Source organism: Anastrepha ludens, chromosome 4 (assembly GCF_028408465.1).
Source record: "Anastrepha ludens isolate Willacy chromosome 4, idAnaLude1.1, whole genome shotgun sequence".
NCBI lineage: Eukaryota > Metazoa > Arthropoda > Insecta > Diptera > Tephritidae > Anastrepha > Anastrepha ludens.
The window spans coordinates 54537130-54562559 of record NC_071500.1 but is presented as its reverse complement, the minus strand read 5'-3'; the positions used below and the strand labels follow the sequence as shown (position 1 = coordinate 54562559).

At 37.4% G+C, this 25430-nt stretch overlaps 1 protein-coding gene across 2 annotated transcripts in view; it reads left to right on the top strand.

Annotated features, from left to right (window-relative positions):
* LOC128862394 (lateral signaling target protein 2 homolog) overlaps nt 1-16279 on the top strand; it is a 136634-nt gene extending 120355 nt beyond the window's left edge. Inside the window, exons 4-6 of one of the 2 annotated variants that reach the window (XM_054100979.1) lie at nt 436-538; nt 3688-3713; nt 4614-16279. In XM_054100979.1, the coding sequence (XP_053956954.1) occupies nt 436-538; nt 3688-3713; nt 4614-5284 (800 nt within the window). In that variant the 3' untranslated portion in view covers nt 5285-16279. Of the gene's footprint in view, nt 1-435; nt 539-3687 lie in introns of both variants that reach the window. The other variant, XM_054100978.1, reaches the window with a different exon arrangement.
* Nucleotides 16280-25430: the final 9151 nt, after the last annotated feature.

Genomic DNA, 25430 nt, shown 5'->3' with positions numbered 1-25430 from the left:
GATTGTGTGAGTGTGTGTGAATATAGATGTATATACTTATGCACATACATATATGAGCTATGCAAACATTATCTATGCAAATGTATTCTGACAAAAAAAGGAGTTCATGTTGTCAGCGCATTTGCAAAATGGAGACAGCCAAAGGCTTTAAGTGCTTTACCGGAACTTTGCATTAGACATGTACTTATATGTATGTATGTATGTGCGAGTATGTGGGTATTGCTATCGATTTGCAAAGGTACACATACCTATGTATGGGTGTTTAGCTTAATCTTTCTGTATGTGTGTTTTCGCGATGAGCAGTAGCTTAATATTGCTGGAACTGATTGCTTGGCATGAATCGTGGTAAAGGATTTCGTTATCTCTACTTTCCGCCGGATATGGTGTACCATAACTAATTTCCGTGTTTTTTTTTTTCTCTTTTACCTTACACAGAAAAAGCCTCCGAATTGGGTTGGCCCTTGACGCTGATCATCGTTTCGGTGCTTTCGGCGTTGCTTGGCGCAATCGTCATGGTGACGGTTGTACGTTGCAGAAGGTGAGTACGAAATTATAAAAATTGTATTTAATACAACTCATAAAGGCACGCTTCGCCATAAGTATGCATGCGTGACCGAATTATGGGCTCATAGTTTGCGGTAACTTGGGTAAATGCTAATGAAACTAATTAAAAAAGATTAGGTGAATTGTGATACCAATAATGTAGGAACTTCAATATTAACCCAATTATGCCAAACTTTCCACGTCGGTCACATGTAAAAGTGCGGAAAGGGCGCCGCATGCAATAAGCACTCTCCTTTTCATTTGCCACTAAAGTACTTGTCGTTTTTAATGACTCAAAGCAATTCTCCCGCCACAACCCAAATGTATCCTCATAGTAAATGCCTTAATAGTAGTAGTAGAGTGAATACTACGTTGAACGCCGTTTATTGCTTTAGGGGTAGGTTGAGTTTGCATTCAGGCTGCTAACTGAGTTCGGCGACAGTTGGAGTACAAAGCAATTTTATTCGACCGTGACTACAGCGGATGCAAAACGAAAACTAACTCATGCCTTGCAAAATTTAATAATAATTTATTTATTTTAGTTCAATTAAGTCAGGCCGTTAGATCTGAAGCAGTAATGATATTAGTTATGAAATGATAAGTTAAGATAAAGTAAGTAAAGATGAAATAAAATAAGGTTAGAGCTAAGGTTAAGCGCTAAGATAAGAGAAGATAGGGATGATAAAAATTATATGATATAAGAATTAGGTTAGATTAGATTAAATAAGATGAAGTGAGATAATAAAAACGATCAGATTGGAAAAGGCGAGATAAGCTAACGGAAGATAAAATGAAATAAGTCATAAGATAAGAAAATATGAGATGGGATGGGAAAATATAGAAAATTCAAGAAAATTAAATAAAATAAGTTAAGATAAAGGAGAATAAAAATTATTTATTTTTATTGATAACGTCTCGTTCATATTTGAGCAGAAGGTACTTATAAGATAATACAGTAAAATAAGAAAAGATGAGATACAATAAGATAATATAAAGTTCGATTAAATAAGAAAAGTTACGATGAAATGAGGAAAGATAAAAATATAAAATAATCGAAGATAAAAAGTATATGTTGAGGTAAGATCAGATAAAATGGGATAAGTTAAAAAGAGTTACGACGGGATGAAGAAAGATAAAAATTATAAGTTAAGATAAAAGGAGATAAAATAAGCTAAGATAAGATAAGGCTGGTTATAATGAGATGAGAAAAAATAAAATTAAGATAAGACAAGATAAGTGGAGAAAAAAAAGTAAATGAAGATAAAAATTATAAGTTATGATAAGATGAGATGAAAGAGATAAGATAAGATAAGATAAGGTTGGATTAAATAAGATAAGATAAAAATGAGATGAGAAAAGGATCATTAGATAAATTATGAAGAACATTAGATGGGATAAAACATGATTTATAAGATATAAGGTAAACCAGCACTATTAAAGAGACACTTTAAGATGTTGTTTTACAGTAACTACGGGAATTGTGGTATAGGCGGATAGAGTGGTACATCACACTTTCTCAAAAGCTAAGAACTTCGAAATAACTGAACCGAGTAAGAAAGTTTAGGGTTCTCAGTATATTAAGAAAAGATGCAAAAAGTTGGAAATTCGGTATTTTGTATTATTAGGTGTGCAACTAAGTTCTCGCTGATGATGATTTTTTGATGAAAATGCAACTTTATTCTGAAAAATAGGTTACAAGTGAATCATTGAAAGAATTGCCCATCGCTGGCCACTTCTTTTCCCTATCTTTCTGGTAGATCTTTTATACCGTCGCGGTAAAACTGTTCAGCTTTTGAGGCTAGCCACGGATCAAGCCATTTTTTGATGTCGTCATATGAATGGATCTGCTGGTCAGCTAGAACATGTGCCATCGATCGGAACAGGTGATAATCGGACCGCGCAATATCTGGAGAATATGGCGAGTGGGGTAGGATTTTCCATTTCAGTGTTTCCAGGCCGAGCGTTGTCATGCTGCAGAATCAATTTTTCATGCCTCTCCGCGTAGTGCGGCCGCTTCTCGTGCAGTGCTCGGCTCAATCGCATCAATTGAAGTCGATACCGATCCCCAGTGATGGTTTGGCTTGGTTTTAACAGTTCGTAACAAATAACAGCAACTTGGTCCTACCAAATACATGTCATAACTTTCGCAGCCTGAGTATTCGCCCGAGGCGACCACGTAGAAGCATGACCGGGCAATCCCCACGACTGTATCTTCTTTGGATTGCTGTAATGAATCCATTTTTCATCACCCGTCACAATACGATGAAGAAAACCCTTCCTTTTTTGCCGCTGGAGCGGTTGTTCATAGGCGAAAAAGCGATGTTCTACATTCCTTGGCTTTAACTCATAGGGAACCCAAGTCCCCTGTATCTGAATCATTCCCAAAGCATGCAATCGCTTGGAAATGGATTGGCGGTAACTCCTAATACTGAAGCAAGCTCTTCTTGCGTATGACACGGAGCCTCATTGAGCAATGCCTCCAATTCAGCGTCTTCGAAGGTTTTTGGCCTTCCTTCACGTGGACGGTCGTTAACATTAAAATCACCATTTCTGAAGCGAGGGAACTAATCTTGGCACGTTGTTTCACCTAAAGCAGCATCTCCATAAACTTTTTGTAGCTCTCGATGCGCTTCAGCCGCCGTTTTTTTCGAATGAAAATTCGAAAATGACGATTATTCGGCACAAAATCAGACATTTTCACAAAATCAAAAGTATATGATGCCAAAACAAAATCACCAATGTGTCCAAGCAGTTTGTTTACCATATGTCTAAGCTTGGTTTATGATGTTTAGGTTATGTTAGAATCGACTAGCACACACTGCTGGCGGCATCTATTGACAAACAGCGGGAACTTAGTTGCGCACCTATAAAATTTGTTATATATTTCCGATTTTGTATCTACCAAGTCTGGGATTTGAGTTACTTTATTCTTGTTGTAGAAATTACAATACTTTCAAGAAGAAAAAATTATAAACAAATTTATGTGCAAAAAAGGAGTTCATACTTAGTAATTCTCCAGTCTCGAACCTATTACTATATTTTCACACAATTTTAAGTGTAATTAAATGTAGTTAGATATTCTTAGAAAATACTCAGACATAAAATAAAATGAATTTAACAACTGTTTTTTGTAATCTATTGCAGAAAAAAACCGACGAACAACCGTAATGGTAAGTGTACTAAACTCGCAGAAGATAATCCAAGTTCCTATCATGAACACCACCAACAACTACAATATAACCAACACCTCAACCACCATTATCCACACCAACACCAATACCAACACCACCACAACCTCAACCAATACGTACACGAACACCACCACTTGTATCCTAATGCCTACCGTGACCTACACGCACAGTATCCGTTGCCTAGCCACCATACCGTCACACCAACACAACAACAAAAACGACCACCTCAGTCCCTGCCATTGCAATACGTCAGCAACAGTTGCTCGTCATCGTCGCTGACAAACGATAGTCAGAGTACGCAACGCACCAGTTTGTCCACCATCTATCGGCCACCTAGCTACTATAGTAGTGCCACGGTCCTAGGTGGATCTATTGCAATAATGAAGGCCACACAAAAGCAAAAATTGTTGACACAACGCATTGATATGTTTACGCGCTCACTGCCCCCACCACCATCCCCACCAAGAGCGATTGGTGCTGCAGCTGTGGGCAGTCGTATCAGCATCGCAAGTAGTTGTAGTAGTAGTAGAAGTAGGAGCAGCAGCAGTAGAAGGGGAGACGTTGAAAGCATATGCAGCGATAGTTACGCGCCATCGTCTGTTGCTTATGAAGAGCCGACAGCTGTGGATATGGCCGCAACAACCGACGAAGAATTTTCAGCGTCCACCGTTGAAGCGGCGGTTATGGTGGCTGAGCGCACTAAAAAAACCTGAGTGAATCCTCCCCCACACCGACCTTTAATCAGAACAAGCACAACAAACTGAATAAATTAGAAATGTATGCCTTTACCCTGAAACTACAATATCTCTCTTCTTCCCATTATTCTTTATCTTTCTCTCTCTGCATTTTTGTGCACATTGGCTACTTTGCTGAACTCAGAAACGCACGTGCAATGGTGGTCACGCAACAAGCGTTCAAACGGCAGCAATAATAACAATCACTTGCGACGCAGCAACATTTACACAGCACATCCAGCGGACAGTATTCGTGGGTTGCAGCAGCCATCGCTATCGGCAGCCTCATCGCTTACCACAATGACCGCAATGGGCGCATCAGCGGCACCCCTCCATTCTACGGCGGTCACACCGAATGCAACACAGCCGCCACAGCTGTCCCACCAACAACAACAACAACAGCAGCAATATTACCATCATCCATATAATCAGCATGCACTTCAACCTCCGCTACCCCGCAGCCTCAGCGGCCATCAGCGCGCACCCGATTATGAATACGAGCACGAATACCATCAACCACAGGAATTACAATTACAACTGCAGCATCAACGCCAACACAGTTCGTCGATGTCATCCGTGTCCGACTCACCAACATTGCCGGTGGCGAATAGTATCAAACCGAGGCAGCTGCAATTGCAACACCAGCCGCTGCAACACCATTTGCAACAAAATGCTGCACACAATGTGGCCGATGGTGTGACCGTTGGCTTTGGTGGGGGTGTGGTTGGTGTTGGTGTGGGCCGACGTGGTGCATCCGAATTGTGCGATGACGCGTCATGTCGGTGGCCGAACGCGACAATTGTGGTGGCCAGCTGAGTGGAAGCGCATAAATGCAATACGCCAGCGACGATGAGTGGCGCAATGGCGCTGCTGCCTGTGAATCCGAATCGGGATCATCATCAACACAAACAGCAGCAGCAGCAACGTGTTGTAGAGCCATCTGAATTTGTATGGACGAAATCATGCAGTTCCGAGCAACTGAAGAATGACTGGATATGGCATTGAGGGCAGCAGCCATAAGAACAGCGATGAAATGAACGATGAAATTCGTAATCATCAAGCAAAGACAAAGAGAACATAGGACGTGTGTTTAGGCGAAGGGCGAGGTTGTGTAAATTCTAGTTTTGCATAAATATTTAGTAGAACTTTTGGGACATGAATATTGATGCCATTACTGTAGGATGACAATCGAACTCCCAATAAAATACATATTTTGAGATTTTAACAGCGAAAATTTAAAGAAAGCGTCCAGGAGTTATTAAACGCTAGATTATTAAAATCGTGGAGAGAGCGATCAAGAGTTGGAAACGATCTACGTATGAATGTATGAATGTGAAGGACATTCGATTATAAGTACAGTCGAAAAGTTATTTTACCCACTATCCGTACGCCTTTGAATTTCACTTGATTTTTTGAACCACAAAGAGCCCATATTAGATACACTCATCCCTTTAAATTTGGCGTAGCAAAATATGCATATCGTGCCTATTTTTCACTTATCTGATGTGTAAATATTTCCCTTTACGGGGTCCCCTTAGCAAGCCAGACCGGTTGAGAAGGCTTTAGTGTGTAAACGATTTATTGTCGTCATCTAGTGAGAAATACATTAATAAACCAGATACCTTTAGAGAAGATGAGCTATCTAGATATGTGATCTGGAAGCGGACTTGTTTATAGTAAATGCTCTTCTATATAGTTGGAGGGCTTAGGCTTGGTTTCAGACACTTTTCTGCCAAAGCATTGGGATACTTAATTGCATGATTAGTTAATGTTTTGTTTTGATTTATATTTTTGATGCGTTAATTGTTTTCGTACGTCATCAAGCCTTTCAGTTCATCACGATTTTCTCATCATTGTGAGCATAACAGTTACATTGTAAGGGGTTTTAAATGGGTCGATAAGACTCTAGCTCTAGCCTGACTACCAATCCGTAGAATCGGAGTTCGAAACCACGTGCTTGAAATACCAAATGATAAACAAAATTTTCCCTAATAGTGGTCGCTCCTCGGCAGGCAATGCCAAACCTCCGGTACGGACTTGACTGATTTGACTTATTTTGAACAGAAATAATAAAGTCTGCGATATTTTCGGTACTTCAACGCCCCGATAGGATCAATCAACAGTGGATAGGTTGACCAGAATTTACTTAATTTACAATAGCACTTACAGCAGGCTAGACCGAGAGAAGAAATTTGTTTTTTTTAAGGCTTATTTCGCGACATGACTTTTGGCTCATTTAAATATTTACCGTAATCATCCCGGAAACAGGTGAAATATTTGTTTGATAATTTCTTTACTTTTGGTTCTTTTTTAGTGTGATGTAAAGTTGGAAATTTTTTACCTTTGCTACTACATCCCTCTTTTAACAAAAAAAAAAAATAATTTTTAAAATGTTTAATTTTATGGTAACTAAAATTGAGTTTCGTGGAGTAAAATTCTAAGCAATTGATTTTATTGGTCGGAGGAGCTACTGTAAGTTAACTTTAACCTAAATTCATAAGGACCGAAAAAATGTTACGTACTTTTGAAGTTACGAATTTAGACTCAGATTTCTGGTAGTCATTTTTCCTTCGTTAACTTCATAATCAGAATGTGAACCTTGCATGGTGTTTTGACATTAGCAAATCTTAAAACGCGTTTGCATTTAAATAAAAAATTGTAGGATCCCTATCGAAAACCACTATATATGAGGGCTTGGGTAAAGCTTTTCAGTCGGCATTGTGTATGAACAGAAAGTCGAAGAAAGTATGAAAATGCAGTTGGTAGGAGAACTTACAGCAATTTGCTCTGCTGTTAGAGACTCCTCATAAGCTCAACAAGGTTTATGGAGAGTTGAAGTATGGAGTTAATGTGGTAGTGGCAAGTGAGTTGTTACAACATTTACTTTTGCGTGTGCTCCGGTGTTTATTGATTGTGCCACGAGGTGCAAAGATATCTCTACTTGAAGTCAAATGGCTCTTGCTGTCGTGAAGCGACTCGTTTACTAGTTGCGACTCTTGATCTTGATGAAATGTTTAATGCTATGATTAAAAATAATATTAATAATAAGAACACCTGTGCCAGCTGCTTGAACCGAGCCGCGTTTTCCATGTACGGTTTGCGTCTTCATGTCGCCCCTATAGTTTTTTGCTGCCTCCGCACGGCAGGCAAGTTTTTATGAGAAGCCTTACGTTCAAGATCGCAGCTGGCTATAAAAGTATTTCCAGAAAAGTACATTTATTATAAGAGCAACCTACCGAAATGTATTTGTGACATTAGTAGCTATAAGATATTTATCGAAATACAATTGAAAGATACAAGCAAGTCTCTATTACAAACTGACTTTAAGTACAAACAGCTCAAGTGTCCTGCATGCGTTTGGCTAAACGTCTCACTTATTAATTGGTGATACCCATTGATAATGATCTCTGTTTTGAAGCCACTTGTCGTTAACAAATTAGAAAAAGAGCAACTGACACTCAGTATTTTAATGTCATGGATTTGCTACTTTTAGCCCTTATTTTCCTGTAAATGGGAGTGTCTGTATGTTTACGTAAATGTGTGCGCTGAAAATTCCGAAGAATCTTTCCAAATCAGTAATAAGTATATAAATAAATCTTTATTGGCTTAGGAGCCACTTTCGACGTATAGATGTATGCATGCACATCCACTACTTGGAAATGATGAAACGTATTTATAAAGAGTGAGGTTTTTCATTTCAAATTCCCTATAATTCCTGCAGTGCGCGCCACAATCCACTTTAAATTGCACTCATAAGAACTTTGAAATCTCTCACAATCCCTTTTGCTCACCCTTCGCTCCATATCATACAAATTATCAGCAATCAAAAATTCTAAGCACACGTTCACAGTCGCAATTTAACGATGGTATCATAGCAAGACATAATCCTTAAAAATACTTCAATGGAGACAAATACATACTACGGCATCAGTCATACGGGTATGTGTGCATGTGTGTACGACAAAAGGTCCTGCAGACTGAAAAGTATTATAATAAAAGCAGTAGTAACCATTGGCCGACTGGCGACGCACGCTGATTTTCTGGCGCTCACATATGCCTTCCGGTTCAAGTGCTCTGTTCACGAGAAAGCAAAAATAAGCGGCGAAGCCAAGTGTTGCAAAGATAAAAAATGAGAATTTCCACAAACACAAACACATACACACACACATAAAAAGACGTTAAAACAAAAAATAAAAATAAATGGTACACCAGCATTCAGCGTGCGGCGGCATATGTGCTATGCTATGTTTTTATGTGTTGTCTTCCACCAATGACATCAGCATGTCAGTCACGTTTCGTCCTTTTTGAAAGCAATGAAGTGCACAAACACATACATATATGCACATTTATGCTCATGCATGGCTACATAAGAAACCTGCAATGGAATTGAATGTTTTTTTCCAACCGAGTTTTTGCCGAATAAAGTCAACTCTGCCCACTTTGTATTTTCAAAAGCACTCACTGTTGGCTTAGCATCTTTGAAATGGCCGCATTTCCGTTAGCTAGTAACTACTTACTATGAAATTAGAAAAAAAATAACAAATATACCCGACATGTTTCCTTCTTCATTAGCGATATTTTTTGCTAGCACTCCTAACGAGTGCCTGTTTGAACTGGATAGCTCTGCGGAAGTTATGCCTTCATTAGGTACCATAGAGGAAATATGGAACCAAAAGAGTTAAAAAATATGATTTTATGAAATTAAATAGCTTAGCGGGAGTGGAGATTTTCTGCTTTTGAAAAAAGTTCTGCATCACAAAATTGCACAAATCTCCTAAGTTACTAGTCCGATTTTAAAAGCGAAACTTATATTTGAATGTTACTTTAATTGATATTTTTATTCTCTAATTAAACTTGTTGCATTATTTCTGTTTTAAAAAAGTTTTTTTTTTACTTTCCGCATCCATTTGATATGGGTGCCAGGGCAAAGTGACATCCCAGCGGACTGTGAGACAGACAAATTAGCAAGAGAGGGCAATACCACTCGCTTCCCTTTTGGTATGGAAATTGTAGGCATACCCCTCTCCCCCCCTCTCCAAACTGCGTGGTACGAGTAGCATTGCCACTTCAGCCAACACAAGACGGATTGATAGTCTGTCATATTCGGCTACAAAAGAATTTGGCCAAAATGGGGCATCAGACGCTCAAAGGCGCTGCTCAATCGGCCAAGGAAAAACGTCCCTCTGTTAGTTGCTTTGATCATAGGCCACTGTCTCCTAGGTCAACATGCTCAAAGATTAAACCTTCTTCATTTCAACTATTGCAGAAGTTACACGAATGAGGAGGAGGAAAAGTCTGTGTGACATCTTCTCCGCCACTGTCCTGCATGATATGTCACTAGATTTAAGTATTTCGCTCATCGTTCTTGAATGATACTGATGACTTTAGGGAAATAAGTGTCTGCCAAATCAATAGGTTTGCTACTGTGGGTACATAAATGGATAAACTGCTATTGCATCACAATGGATCGGCAAGGGTCTACGTGAGTTGGTTTAGAGACCGACAGCCACTGCCAACTACCTTCCTGGTATACTTTCATTAAGTATGACACTTTTCGAGTTGCTTCACAGCCAATTTATTGTAATGACAAGAGGCTAAGTCTGGCCAAAAGAAAAAAGTGAAAATCTCTTAAGCTCAATCTATTTTCCAAGCACTCTTTTATGTACTTTAAATGCATTTGTGAGTTTATTGTTCACGTAGTAGCAGAATACCTGCTTCTTTCGCCACAGCTGCAGATTGCTTGCCCAAACTATGGATTTAGAAGAAAATTTTGACCGATTTTTTGACGCAAAGTTTTCGTCGCATTCCCCGCGAGCTTGTAGTGTACAACTCCGGGTCTGGAAGTTGTCAAAGTTATATATATATATATATATATATATATAATTGGCGCGTACTCCCTTTTTGGGTGTTTGGCCGAGCTCCACAAATGGAGAGACCTACAGTTTTAAGCCGATTCCGAACGGCAGATATTTTTTAAGAAAACATTTTTCATGGCAGAAATTCACTCGGAGGTTTGCCATTGCCTGCCGAGGGCGACCGCTATTCTTAATTTTGGAGTTTTCACCGAAATTCGAACCAACGTTCCTCTGTGAATTCCGAATGGTAGTCACGCACCAACCCATTCGGCTACGGCGGCCGCCAGATGTCAAAGTTGCCTAAAATATAAACATCTCGTCGTTTATGATACAGAAATCGAATTAGAACAAACATCCGTTTTTAGCTTTCCGGGACGTTTTTTTTTTGTCTCTGGCTTTGCATTCTTCACAGCGTTTGGAGCTTTCTGCACTTTGAGCGTCTTGATACTAGCCTCTGTTTTGCTCTGCGGACAAAAAACTCGGACCTTCTACCCTCCCGAAATTTTGGCAGGTTTCTGTGGTAGTGATGATTTGGTTTTTCTTATTTTGATCACCTTTGATTTTTTTTTACCGGAACCTGACTTCCGAGCAACAACAAAGTCTCCTTAATATTCTTGAAAACTCTTTTGTTAACAGAGATTTTGGAATTATTTTTATTTCCAGAGTAAGATATGCACTGAGGGGGTCTTGAAACTTTGTAAAGTAGTAAAAGCGTCTAGCAAAAATATTTCAAAATGGTATTTTTTAGACATGTACACATACATACATACATATACATATATGTTTCGAAATAAATTCAATTTGAGTTATTAAATTTTTTTTTTTTAATTTTGTCAAGCGCAGTCTTTAAATATATGTTTAAAGCTACCCCAGCTCTTGCCGTAATATAAGTCTATCATTGTTTATGAGATTTTTGTTCAATAAACAGAACCCAGTCGAAGAAGTTTTTGGCGCTTCAAATGATCGGCAAGAGGCTTCAATTCTTTAGTTATTCTGTACTTCTAAGTGAGTACAAAAATACGTCAACTTATCGGCAAATAGATTTCAAATTTCTGTGAAGGGCGTGAAATTGACTGATGTGACTCGTTTTGAACTAAAGCATTAGTTAGAGCTCGGAGATATTTGAGAAATATTTCGGCTGCTTCGAATGTTGTGTTGTCTCACTGGCATAGGAACATTATACGAAATAAGTGTTAGCTCATATTTATTCACTAGACCACATATAAGCTGTTTGGTACTACCACAATTATTACAATTAATATAAGCGACTTACAGTTGCGGTAGTAAATTTTAATAAAAAATTCACTGCAATAAAAATTTTGAATGATGTTTTGGCCTTTCAATCATAAACAATTGTAAGGCTGGTTTTCACATATATTGTGCATAGGGACTTTGACAATTTATTTATTTCTTCTTAATTTTTAATATTTTTTTATGAATATATTCTTAGTTCAATCTGCTACAAAAATCATAAAAATCCAAATTCAAACTTTAAACAAGTAAAAAAAAATGTCCAAAAATGTCGACCAAATTTAGAAACTTTTAATCAGAATTTTTAGAAAATTTTCGAGCAAACAGTTCTATAACCTACTCAATTTAGTTATAACAGACTATAGAGGGCTAAGTCATAGCTACTTTCCAAAATGGTAATCATATTATTTTTTTTTTAAATCATATTTTCTGCACAATTTTAGTAATTTTATTTTGCTAATTATTGAATTATTTTCCTGAAAGATGATAGTCTGAAACTTGCCAAAGCCTTTCTCTTTGGGAGCACCTCACGGTCTTTTCACTTCCTTGAAAACCCGACGGCTATAAGTTTAGTACAAAATCTAACACGTGTAGTAAAAAATGTGTCCATTTAGCCTTTGTTAGGTATTTAGACGAGCAGGTCCTTTAATTCGTTGGTGTGCGTGTTATGCCGCCTGCGAGTTCCACTCGGGTTTTATATATTCTGTTTTTTCCGTCCCCTTAGTATTAAAATAGCCTATAAATTTTTTGATGTTTTGCGAAAATGAATTTCAAACTTTTTGTCGAAAGTAGCTCTCACTCAAATCTCGTTATGTCTGTAAATATTTATTATTTTTGACTGACGTTTTGACGCACTTTGTGGAACTAGAATTTGACCAAATTTTGACCACATATAAAATCGACGATGGAGAATCCAAAAATTCAATAAAAAAATAATAGCCTATGAGCACATAGGCTATTGTTATACTAAGGGGACGATATACACTCTAGACTGGATGACGAAAATAAGTTGACAATCACGCCTCCTAGTTGGAAAACTGACTTCAAAATGATTTTCAGGGCATACAAATTTTCTTTATTGTCGAGTACTGAGTACAGTATCGTTTTTTTTCATAACTTTTTTATTTATTACTCGATTCCAAATTGTGATACTTCGTTGAGAAGATAATTTTGTATATCTTTCGCGCATTCGTTTATCCTAGAATGCCTTTATTATTTTGGTCAACGATGAAAATTGCTATGGCCTCTCAAAGTAATTATTTGAAATTTCAACGTGAAAATTAATGATATTTTAGTCATTCTCTATTCTAAACTTGTAAAATAGCCCATTCACTGGTATTGTAGCGGCTTCATCTAAAAGGGGTGAGAATTGGTGCACTCCACTTACAAATATAAAAATCTTCTTGAGCATACTTAGGGGCGCCGCTAACTTACTTTGTTGAGATATTTATCACATACCAACCCACACATACGCACGCACACAACCACACACCTAATACGAGAATATTGTACTTACAATTGATGAGTGAGTGAAAATCTTAATAAACTGATAAAACAAAAATGGAAATTATTACGAAAAGAGCTTATCCTGCTGATAGACAACTTACGCTGCTAAATTTGTATGTGCATAGGTATAAAAAAATTTGTATTGTATACGTGTATCTACATGCATGCGAGTATGTAGGTCAAAAATCATATCATGGCAACCAGTGATGAAGGGAAAATTGTTACAACAATAAAATTATAAGCTCAATTGTTTGTGTATAGAGATAATAAGAAAATAGTTATACCAGATATTCAGACAGAATTCCGCAGCAAGGCTAGTTGTAAAATAAGAGGAGGAAAAACTGAAACTTAAGATGTAATGAAAAGTAATGCAAAACACTTGTTAAATGAGTTAATTGGAAATTCAAGCTAGAAGAAACAAAAAAAGCAATAAAAAAATAAAAATAAAAACAGCGCACTTTAAAAAGATAGGTATATAATACATTCATAATATAATTCAAAAAGCTTTGAAGAGGAGTAAAAAATGTATGAAAAAAATGACAAAAAAATAAAAAAAGACCGATATCGTAAGAATCGCAGCTATGTTGAGAATTCTGTGTAAAATGTGGCTACAAAAAAGGTGAGAAAATCGAAAAACCGCGGCAGTTATCTTCAAAACCGTAATATATGCAACTCTGGAGAAAATTTGTACTCCAAATCTTGCTGCCACGTAAGTGAAAAAGAATTAAAAACGCCGAAAAATGGTTTGCATAAGCTAAAATTCATTTAAAATATGGCGCCAACAAAAATGAAGCAAAAACAACCTAAAAATGTTTTTACATACGCTTAAAATGGCAGCTGCTGTGAAAATTTTCATTTAAAATGTTTGTGAAAAAATCGAAACATGTTCAGAAATTATTTCACACACAGTTCGTGTCAATAAAAAGCAGCAAAACTGCTGTCAAGTGTATAAAAATACTTTTTTTTTTTCGAAATGTACAAATAAATGCAAGTTAAGGGCGTAAATATTTAACATTCATAAAAGTGAAATCGAAAATAAATGTAGCTGTATACAAAATCACAATTGAAACAAGAAGTTGATGTACTTAAAAATACCTGTAGTTGCATAAAGCAACACAACTTTGCAGCGGAGACGTATTTTTCGCTCTTTCTATCCACACTTTTGCTCTTTCACTACTAAGCGCTCCATACTACAAGTACTTCTTAGGTACTTATGTACATACATTTGTAGGTGTGTACTATGAGCTAAATAAAATTACTTTTTCATGCTTCAAATGGTTGTAAATAGTTTCATTTTCTTCGAAGTTAAAATTCGGGTAACTTGTATTGTAAATAACTTAAATCTATAACAAATAATAGTAACTGTAAAAAATTACATATATGTATAAAATGTCTTAGTAGTATATATTGTAGTAGTATGCAAAAACTATAATATATACATAAGTATACTTAAGGAAAACTTAATGCTATTAAAGAATTAGTAAACGGCTTTGCCAGCAGTGATGTTCGAAATCACACTTGAACCACCACTGTACTACTACTACTACTAAATACTTGTATGTATTTGAATAAATTTCTAAATAAATATGTATGTTTGTAATGGCAAATATAACATATTTGCATATACATAAGTAAGTAAACACCTACAACACAGTGATATTTATTAAGCTTGTCATGTTGCTGCCTTCACTACAAAAGCCATCATGACACAGAAGAAGTATTTCATAGTAGAACTGTGAATTCAAACTATAGTAAAACCTAAACATTCCTTTTCAAGAGTTCAACATAACAAAACTTAAGCTACTTAATTCTATTTGTTCAAACATGTACATAGTACATACACACATACATACCTATACATACAATACATTCATATTTATGTATATCAACCCTATGCATTTCCAAGTACAATATAAAAAACCATTAACAATAATTTCAGAATCTATTAAGTTGAACTTTGTGAATCAGAAACTGAACTACAACTATCACTTTCACAATCACTTACACACACATACGCATACATATTATCATACAAAAATACAACTGCAACTGCAACTGATGCTACCAAAGACTAGTCCTAATAAATGTAAGAACTATTGCTGAGATTAATTGTCGAATGAATAATAAAATGCATGCCCACATTTATATAAACATGTGCACATACATATGTATGTATTTATGTATTTGTGTGCAAGAGAAATGTATGATAATAACTCAATAAAACCGAAAACTGGAACAATGCAAGCGAGCAAGAACGAACGTACACGTAAATGAGACAAATGCATACAGCCACACAGACACACACATCTACACATACACTGAGATGAGTAGGAGTTGTAAGCCAGTGCAGTGTACTCGAAAAGAAATAAATTTTCCATTAAATACCTACACATGTACATATGCATACATACATGCAAACCTAAATTAATATGTAAGTGTACATATATATAGATATATACTTGTAGTTTTAAAATGAATTTAACTAATTGCAATAATAAATGTTTTAAATATTACATAAATATCAGCATTACGTCAATACTTTCTACCAATGCGTTTCAACCCACACACAAAGACATACATCTACACACACAGACAAATGAATTTAATACCAAATCCGTTTCATCATACTTATGTATCCATGCATAAGTGCAACAAATGTGAATTAAATCAATTGAAATCCAAATGTGAAATATATTATGAAATTTGAAAATATCTAAGCGAGGCATTAAGGCATACAAATGGCATTCAAAGTAATTAAGCGTTGTGTATAGCAAATTGTAAGCTACGAGTAATAACAAGAAAACAATAAAAGTAAAAATAACAAAAATACGAAATACAAAAACAGCTACTTAAAGAGAAATTTAAAAAGCAACCTACTGTTTCAACTAAAGCAAACTAAATACTATCAGCAACCGAAAATGTTTCCTTCTTGTGTGAGTTACATACCTACATAAATACTTACGTAAATCCAGTATACATATTAAATACATACATATATAGATACTTAAATGAAATTTAATTCGATATTTAAAATTAATAAATACTTAATATACGTGAGAAGAAAATACAAATTATTAAAATTCAACTAAGTAAAATAAAATAAAAAAGAATCTTGAAATATTAAATAGAAGTGATGTTTTATTTCCATCTGGCTGTCATGGCAAGTAAGCGCATACATTAACGTGGGATGAAAAGTGGTTTGTATTTATACATTATTATTATTATTATTTATTTCATTTCATTTCATTTCATTTATTGCCCAAAATCGTTTTAACATAGGAGTTTACAAAGTTTTGATAAAATTAGATTATTTAGCATTATCCTAACATACATTTGTATTTATCTAGGAGTTTAAAACTTATTTTTCTTTTGATTATACAATAGGTTATCATTATTATTTGGAATGTCTTTGGCATAATTTTAAAACTTATTTATGTTCTCCCGAAAAGGGCTTAAAAAGGAGATAACGTATAATAAACTTCTATAATTTATTTGGCTATAAATTGATCAATGTTATAAACTAAATTTTCATTGTTGAAGTTGTAAGTATTGTATCGCCTATGATAATATATTGCTTTACTATAAAATAAATAAATATAAATAATAAATAATAAATATAGTGCTTAATATCTAAAGAAATAGAGTACAAGCAGTTTATGCCATCGACTCTGTATTTATATATTAAATTTAATTAATTAGCAAAATCATTTTGCGTTCTTGTGGTTAGTTTAATCTCCAATTAGCACATATCAAAAGCATATATAAAATTGGCTATCGGCCACTTAAAAGATAACCGAATAAATAACCCGCCCATTTGCAAGCATCGACTAGTACAGGGTGTTTTTAGTAAGAGCTTGAGAGATTAAAATGATAATAAAAATTAAATAAATAATTGGCGCGTACCCTTCTCGGTAGTCTAGCGTAAGTACACTAGTCTGCCATCCCAGAGGTTGTGGGTTGGATTCCCATGCAAAGCACGGTCCTCCCACTTTTCCAAATTTACCTACTTTCCCTCTTTCTAAAAAAAAAAAAAAAAACAACAAACTAAAGAAATATCATTCCTCAATCCCAAAAACGTATCCTTCCCATCCCTACTCCCGTACAATGGTCAGCGCATTATTTGCATTGTGGCTGCTACAACAAGCAAAAACAAAGAAATACACACGCTTACACAATGCATTGGTGGTGCCAGCAAGAGGAAGCGGGCAACCGCGATAACAGCGCAGACACACCAAATTTAGCGAAGTGCTCAACCATCTGTGCTATCCTTCTGCCAGAAAAATGTGAAATACAGATGGCGCTCCTAGCATTAAGAAGACGTTGTTCCTAAGAAACGACGGATGGGCATTCCCACTATATAGGACTGGTAGCGGCAGGCTAATCACCTACCCTGTCAGAAGTCAAAATAGATTAACGAAACTAACGCAAGAGTGAATCTTGTCGATACCCTATGCTCCCTAGAGGAGTGAACACAAAAAACAAAACTCTTCTGTTAGGTGCTTCTTGATGTTGGAGGAGGAGGAGGCCTAAAGTTTTAAACCGACTCTGAACGGCAGGTATTTCATTTATAAACAACTTGTTCATAGCATAAATACACTGGGAGGTTTGCCTTTACCAGCCGTGGGCGACCGCTATTAGAAAAAACTTACGTTTTGTTGTTTCATGCAGGGAGATGCTACCTACCTACTCCCGAATGGTAGTCACACACCAAACCATTCGGCTACGGTGGGCGCCGCGATAATACAAAACAGAAATTTTGTTGGATTGAGTTTTTCTTCATTATAATCTGATAGATAATTTGATGGCATTAGTTTGTTCTTTTTTGAATATATAGTCTAAAGATATATCGTCCCCTTAGTATAACAATAGCCTATGTGCTCATAGGCTATTATTTTTTTATTGTATTTTTGGATTCTCCATCGTTGATTTTATAAGTGGTCAAAATTTGGTCAAATTCTAGTTCCACAAAGTGGGTCAAAACGTCAGTCAAAAATAATAAATATTTACAGACATAACGAGATTTGAGTGAGAGCTACTTTCGACAAAAAGTTTGAAACTCATTTTCTCAAAACATCAAAAAATTTATAGGCTATTTTAATACTAAGGGGACGATATATTTAAAATTTTTTTTACATGAACGTATGTATAAAACTACGGGTCGTAATTACCCAACAAGCTGTGTAGTCTTCATCGTTGTCGAGTATAACCTGGCAACTTCTCGGCATGCTTTGAAGTTTTTCTGTGTAGCTCCTCGACAAAGAGGACCTGATTTTGCGAACTTGACGAACGAGATGCTTTGAATCGCGGACCGACTTTCCGGCAAGATGCGTTTTCATAATTCCCCACACATTTTCAATGTGGTTGGTGTCTGGGTACTGGGAAGGCCAGTCCATTACAGTGACGCCATTTTCTTGTATACCTGTTTACCCTTTTCAGAAAGAATTGTGCGTGCTTGGCGTAGTCACAAAGGAGGGTCTCGCTTAAAAAGTTGGACGATCACTTTATCCTACTTTTTTGTCGTCACTCGCTTCAAGCCGCGCTCGGAAAAGTCATCAACATTTGAAGCTTTTCTAAAATTGTAGAATATCCCGGATTTCTGCCGATCTGAGATCCGCGAATTCATTAAAAATGTTCTACCTAGAAAAGTAAACCTACGTCTGGATAGGGCAGGACCATGACACAGAAGGTGCGAGATTGTCTCTTCCTCCTTCTCATCTAGACAACTTCTACCGAAGTCTGTGTTTGCACACCCATCCTTTGGGCGTGTCTACTTATTAGTCAGTGCGCCCTTATGCCTGAAATCAGTGTGCTAAGACTATGATTATTTTGGCTTACCAAAGTTTCTTTAGCACTGAGAGTTGGCCACTACTGTCGGCCGATTTTGCTAGTAGTTTCATTACGCTATCTTACATTCACTGTTCTCACAATTTATTGAGGAATAAGTAGCTTAGTTGTTTGTAAGGGTATACCTATGCATTGTCTATGTACTCATTGGTTAATTTGGTGCCGAACTTCGCTAGTTCATCGGCTCTGCAGTTACCCTCAATGTCGCGATGGCTAGGAACCAATTCTATCTTTAGATGAAATGACTGTCATCTCGTTAAGAGATGTGCGGCATTTCATGTCCACCTTGCATGTTGCCGACGGTTTTGGGAGGGATTTTATCACCGCTTGGCTATCAGTGAAAACAAAGATACCATTTCCAGATATCGCATCACACTGTACCAGTGTCGTGGCTTTAAATATTGCCATCAGTTCAGTCTGAAGACACTACAGTAGTCGGGGGGGTCCAAAACTGAAGGAGATCCCCAGGTGTTCGGAGTATACACATCCGCCTTTCCTGCCCTCGAGCTTTGAGCCATCTGTGTATACATCATTTCTTTACACCAATCGACACGAGTCATTTTATGGCATTTGACAAATTAAGCGGATCCAACGAGAACAAATCTTCTAGGCGACCAAATTTTCATGCAATATTGGGTGCATGCTGATCCTACTAATGCCCACTGGACTAAAAATGCTATCATAAGAGAATAATTATGTTGCAAAACGGGATAAGCTTGTACTTATATGTTCAATGAAATGAAATTGCCCACGAATTGGCCAACTGTGGATCAACCATAACCCCAAAAGGACTAGAGCCAATAACACGAATCAATTCTACAGGAATCACAAATTGGATCAGCGATTGTGTAGGTAATTTACATAAAGAACGATGGTCTAGTTTAGAATGTTGCAAAACTACAAAGAGTTTTGTGGCAAACCCGAACAGAAAACTGCCGAAGTTTTTTCTACGTTCGGTTGTTACAGGGCACAACACATGGGGTCAGCTTTTGATCAATATTGGAAGCATTGTGGACCCGATTTGCCTGCTTTGCTTTGAGGAGGCGAATATCACTGAGTACTTTCTCTGTCAGTGTCTTTCCTGCCTTTGCTAGAGAAAGACTACGAATTTTGTGTTCCGTTGTGATTAGAATTAGTAATATTCAGGCTGGAGGATATTTTCAGATTTACCAAAGAATTTGGAAAATTCCCACAGGACTAGATATCTCAGTCTCTATTCCATTTTATCTCTTTCTTTTTGTTACTTCTCTTCCTTTGGCCATCAAACCTTTTACTTTGCAGCATTTTGACTACAATGGGCCTACTAATAAATAAAATAAATAATTGCGCGTACACTTCTGTTAGGTGTTTGGCCGAGCTCCTCCTCCTATTTGTGGTGTGCGTCTCGATGTTGTTCCATAAATGGAGGGGCCTACAGTTTCAAGCCGACTCCGAACAGCAGATATTTTTATGAGGAGCTTTTTCATGGCAGAAATACTCTCGGAGGTTTGCCATTGCCTGACGAGTTGCGACCACTATTAGAAAAATGTTTTTTTTTTATTAATTTTGCTTTCACCGAGATTCGAACCAACGATTTATCTGTGAATTCCGAATGGTAATCACGCACCAACCCATTCGACTACGGCGGCCGCTTGAGTGTTTTAGGCTCTCAGTTCGTACTGGCTCGCTTTTTTCAAAATTTCAATTTCATTTGTAAGGCTGGGAAATCGGTTAACTATTTTTCATTCCAAAATTTATGAGGAATGATCCTCCAAAGGTCATTTATTTTTTTTTGCAAAAAAAAAAAACAAAAATGGTATTTTCATGAGAAAACATCGGCAATGTGCTTTACCACTCGTTGGGAGAAATTTAAAGGCCTTCATACTATTACAAGTACGATCTATGCACTCCCATATTGACAAATTTGGTATTTCGACTTCTTGAATAGGTAAGTCTACAGCCCAATTAGTACTGAGCCGCGAAAGCCGCTTAGCTTAAACCCCAGCTAAAGATGAAGAATCCCTCAGTTGTTTGGCTGCACTAGAATAGAGCCACTAGGCAGCCAGAATTTCCGTATCATATGTGGCTTCTTTCTAAACCCTAATAGTTAAATCATTTAATATACACTTTTATCAAATAACAGCGATCTTCCGGCACTCCACTTTCAACCCACTGCGCGCTCATAAATCTTCCAACACGTGTGAAGCAGGAAATGGTTGTGAATGTTCAGCTGTCATTTCTTGTCAACGAAAAATTATTTATTTCAATTCGCAATTATACGATTTTACCATCAAAAGATCTTTTGCACGTTCAAAGATCAAACCGATAAAGCATGCCTGCTTTTATTAAGCATTTCCCAACTGAAATCGTTGACACTTTGCTGCCCACTCTCACTACAAATGCATAATATGGGCATACACGACATTCACACGTACATACAAGTGTATGCATGTATGTATGCATTTGTAGTGAGATTATGTGTATGTGCTTAAGTGCCTGCCAGAGTGAATGAGCGCCAGTCCACGTTCGTGCAATGCCAGCCAACCGATCATACGCTTCAATTGATCACGCAATATGCAACACAACAAAACACACATACAAACACACGCGACCGACGAAAGTCGATCATGTGCACGAGCAGTGAATGAAGGAGTTTGGAAGTCAACAAGGAGTTGCTAGCAGCCAGCAGCAAGCAGCAATTAATTAGTGCCCAACCAAGTTGCAAACCATTAGCAACTGCACAAACCAATGATCGTGAGTGAATCGAACGAAATGAGACATCATGATTTCCTCACGTCGAGAGACATTTCATTTAAATGTCAAACAACAAAAACAACCAATAGTTGTTGAGCTACAAAATGACGATTTGTCAATTAAATTTTTGCCATTTAATCACACGCTGACCACTTTTTGCATTTTGGTTCAACAATACATATCTACACTTTTTGGATTAAAAATAGTTGGGTAAGCAAATGAGTGAATCGTTGCTGATCGTCGTCCCTAGCACTGACAAAGTAGACAAAATTAAATTGCATGCACTGCTTTCTTGTGTCATGACGACATGGCAACTTACTAATTCATCGCCGCTGCATTCTTGCTAAGCTTGCCCCTGATTTAACTATGCACTCGAGTCATTCTGCTTTTCACTAAAGTTGTCTCTTTCCGCGACATGGTCGTAGACAGATAGATACTTGTGCACTCACCTGGTGTGGATCGTTGGCCTGTTGGTGATGGCAATTGAATTGCATGCAGAGATGCACAACTGCTGATGTGTGTAGGACGTCTTCATCATCGTGGTATATGTGACAGACGATGTTGCAGCAACGGCAACGGCAACGATAACTCTACAACAACTACAACTTCATTCACATCAGCGACATTTTGGCTTCAAGCAAAAACAGTCGCTCAATCCAATGCTGCCGTTGTTTGGATTTTCTGCTGCTACTGCGATTGTTGCTGATCACTGTTACTTGTTGTAGTTGAATTGTCATTGTCGTGAGCAGTTGATTTTTTGTTGGTCTTGTTGTCATCATTGCTGGCTTAAAATTGAATTTAATGTTCACCAAATAATTTAAAATTGACTTTCGTTTACCGATCTGCACTTAACAATGTGTGCCAATGATTTTCGCTTTGCACCCGCGTTCCACGTAAGTGGGTTGAGTTCGATGGGGAGAGTTGCCAACGAATGCAATTTGGAAATTCAGAAAATGTGGTAGGTACTTTATCAAATGGCACAGGTATTTCTTTCTCTGGTGGGAGTATAAAACTTGTAGCGCGGTTTCCTTTTTTTAATGGTCTAAAGGCTTTATTTGGATTTTGCGTAGTTGTTAAGAACAGTTCGTAAAATCTAAGAAACAAGTTTTCATTACGTTGACCGACTTCGAAGGATAGTTTCTCTCCAAAGATTTATGCCTATCCTTTTGCTCCAGGCGTTCGATTCCAAAAGTAAAGTTACTCATAGAGATCCTTTAATGAGATTGCATAGCAGTTCGGTTTGATTTGGTATACGTACCGGAGCCTTAACAACCGCGCTGTTAGTTGCCTTTTTCAAACTGGATAAAGAAGCTAAGCGAATGGGTCTGATGGCGAACGAGGACAAATGGAACTACATCCTACCATCAAACAAATAGTCGGCGCACTCGCGTATCAGCACCTACGTCACCTTTGACAGTTATGATTTCGAGGTTGTAAAAGACTTCGTTTATTTAGGAACCAGGACTAAGTAGGCAATTGAGTAATAAAGTCTTGTCTCGACGAACAGAACTAACACTCTATAAGGCACTCTTCGTGCCTAATGTATAGCGCAGATGCTTGGACAATGACAATATCCGATGAGGAGTTACTTGGAGTGTTTGAGAGAAAAATTGTGCAGAAGGTCTTTGATGCGGCTTTTATTCAACCCCCTCCCCCATCCCCCAATCTCAAGTGAGATTTTTCAAAATGTGGGTTTCTTATGTAAACGCGTTGGATTGTTATTGTAAAAAGAAAAAAAAATTTGCTTCGTGCTTTTATTTACGACTAGTTAAGACTAGTAATCAATATTCCTGAGAGTTATAAGTGTAATAAAAATTTAACAATAGAAGACTTAAATCGTAACTACTGCGATTAAAAAAAGAATATCTACTCTAATTCAGTCCATGGAGAATCTGCGCGGTTTCAAGAGAGACTATTGGGACCAACATGTCCATATGATTTTCAGTAAAATCATGTGCTCCTTCAACTTCGCTCTAATCTAGCCACTCTAAGCCGTTGACGCTTGCGCACAGTAACTCATTAGCTCGTCTTGTGACAATCCGTGAGGGTCGCACTTTGCGGAACATACGCGCTTGCTTAGCTGGTGCAATGTGAGCTGCTCGCCTGTGCTCTGCAGCTCTTGTGATAGATGCGAAGTAAATACCGCATGTACTGTAGCATATTTTCTCTAAATCATCACGTATACTTGGGCAATAGAGATCAATAGGCGTGCTGATGAAGGCATTCAGCGGTTCAATCGGTACGCGTATTAGAAATGGAGCAAATGATATTCCGTCATGTTCTTTAAAGTCCGGAATTGTCAAACGTCAACCTGAGTGATAGGGCGTTCGGCTCATAGTGGCGCGAAAACAACCGACGGGCTACACTGTACCGCAAATTCAGATTAAATTGAGCTATTTGGTATAAAACAAATATGGTGGTTTGACAGTAGTAATGTACATATAACGTCGAAGTATGAATGAAATTATTTTCTTTCGAACGAATTAGTGAATGATCTTAATCATACTACGATTACGGTTGAGATTAAATCTTAAGCATGTACAATTTTTTTGTTTCAATCAGAAAAAAAATTGCGTGATATTTGCCGAGACCCCCCCTCTCTCCAACGTAAGATTAGATGAGATTTGACTCGACCCCCTCCCTCCCTTAAACATCTCACGTAATTTATGGACGCCCCCTTATCGCGGCAAGTAGGAAAAAGCGTCGATGTTGACTATGAAGCTGTGGGGCTCACATGGTTTTGACAGCGTCTGTCAAATCTTCATTTTATTTTTCAGAGTAGCAAATGATAAAACTTTAATAGGAGTGCTTTAAGGATGTGACGAAAATGACGTGAATTGGCCATCAAGTTTATGCCACTTGAAACCAACACAAATATTCTTGCTGGTGTTTTTGAAACCACAAGTCCATACCGACTGACAAGTCAACCGATATCTTCAAAATCCACATAAATCAAACCATATCTCATATTCAATTAAGTCATGGAAAATTGGACATCTCCTTTCCATGTTTTCGAGTACGGCATAAATGGATCCCTCACTTAAAAAAAAATTGACATCTCACACATAGCCTTTTTTTATTCAATTACAGCCCTGAAGGCGCGCCTTATTGGAAAGCCTTTTACCTATAACTGCTCACGGGGTACACACTTATGGGGTAACGCAGTAGAGGGACGCTAATTTGTGTAAAAGCAGCCATCACGAAAAGAACTAAAAACCAACAGGTATCTACTCTTTTTTGTTTTTGTTTTTTTTTTTTTTTGGGTAGGATGTTAAAATCAAAATGTCAGAAACATCATCGAAGGCGCCGTCGCACCAGTGGTATATGCTCCCACTAACACTATAACATTCCTCCTCCTCGGCTGATTTCCACCCTGGGACTGCTGTAAATATTTCATCAAGGTGGAGCCGCGTTTATGTCTATTGACACAACCAGGTACCTGCGTCCAGGTCCTTCTCTTGTGGACGTATGGAGATCTTACGTCAGCGATGGTATCCACTCCCCCCACTGTTTTCATATAGTACGTGGTTCTGGAGGAAATGGGACATCGGAAAATTTGCGATAGCGCAGTATTTACGAACTATCGTCTTGTCTTCTGTCTGATATTATTGTGAGTGATTCACTCAAGTGTCTGTGTTTGTCGGCATTCTGTCCGGAAACAGTTCATCTCCATTTCGTAATTGCAACTGTAGTTGCTGTTGCTGGGTCTTGCGCTCCTATTCGATGAATTGGGGTCGTAGCTTAATTTTTCCAGCAAACGCTCGAACCGCCAC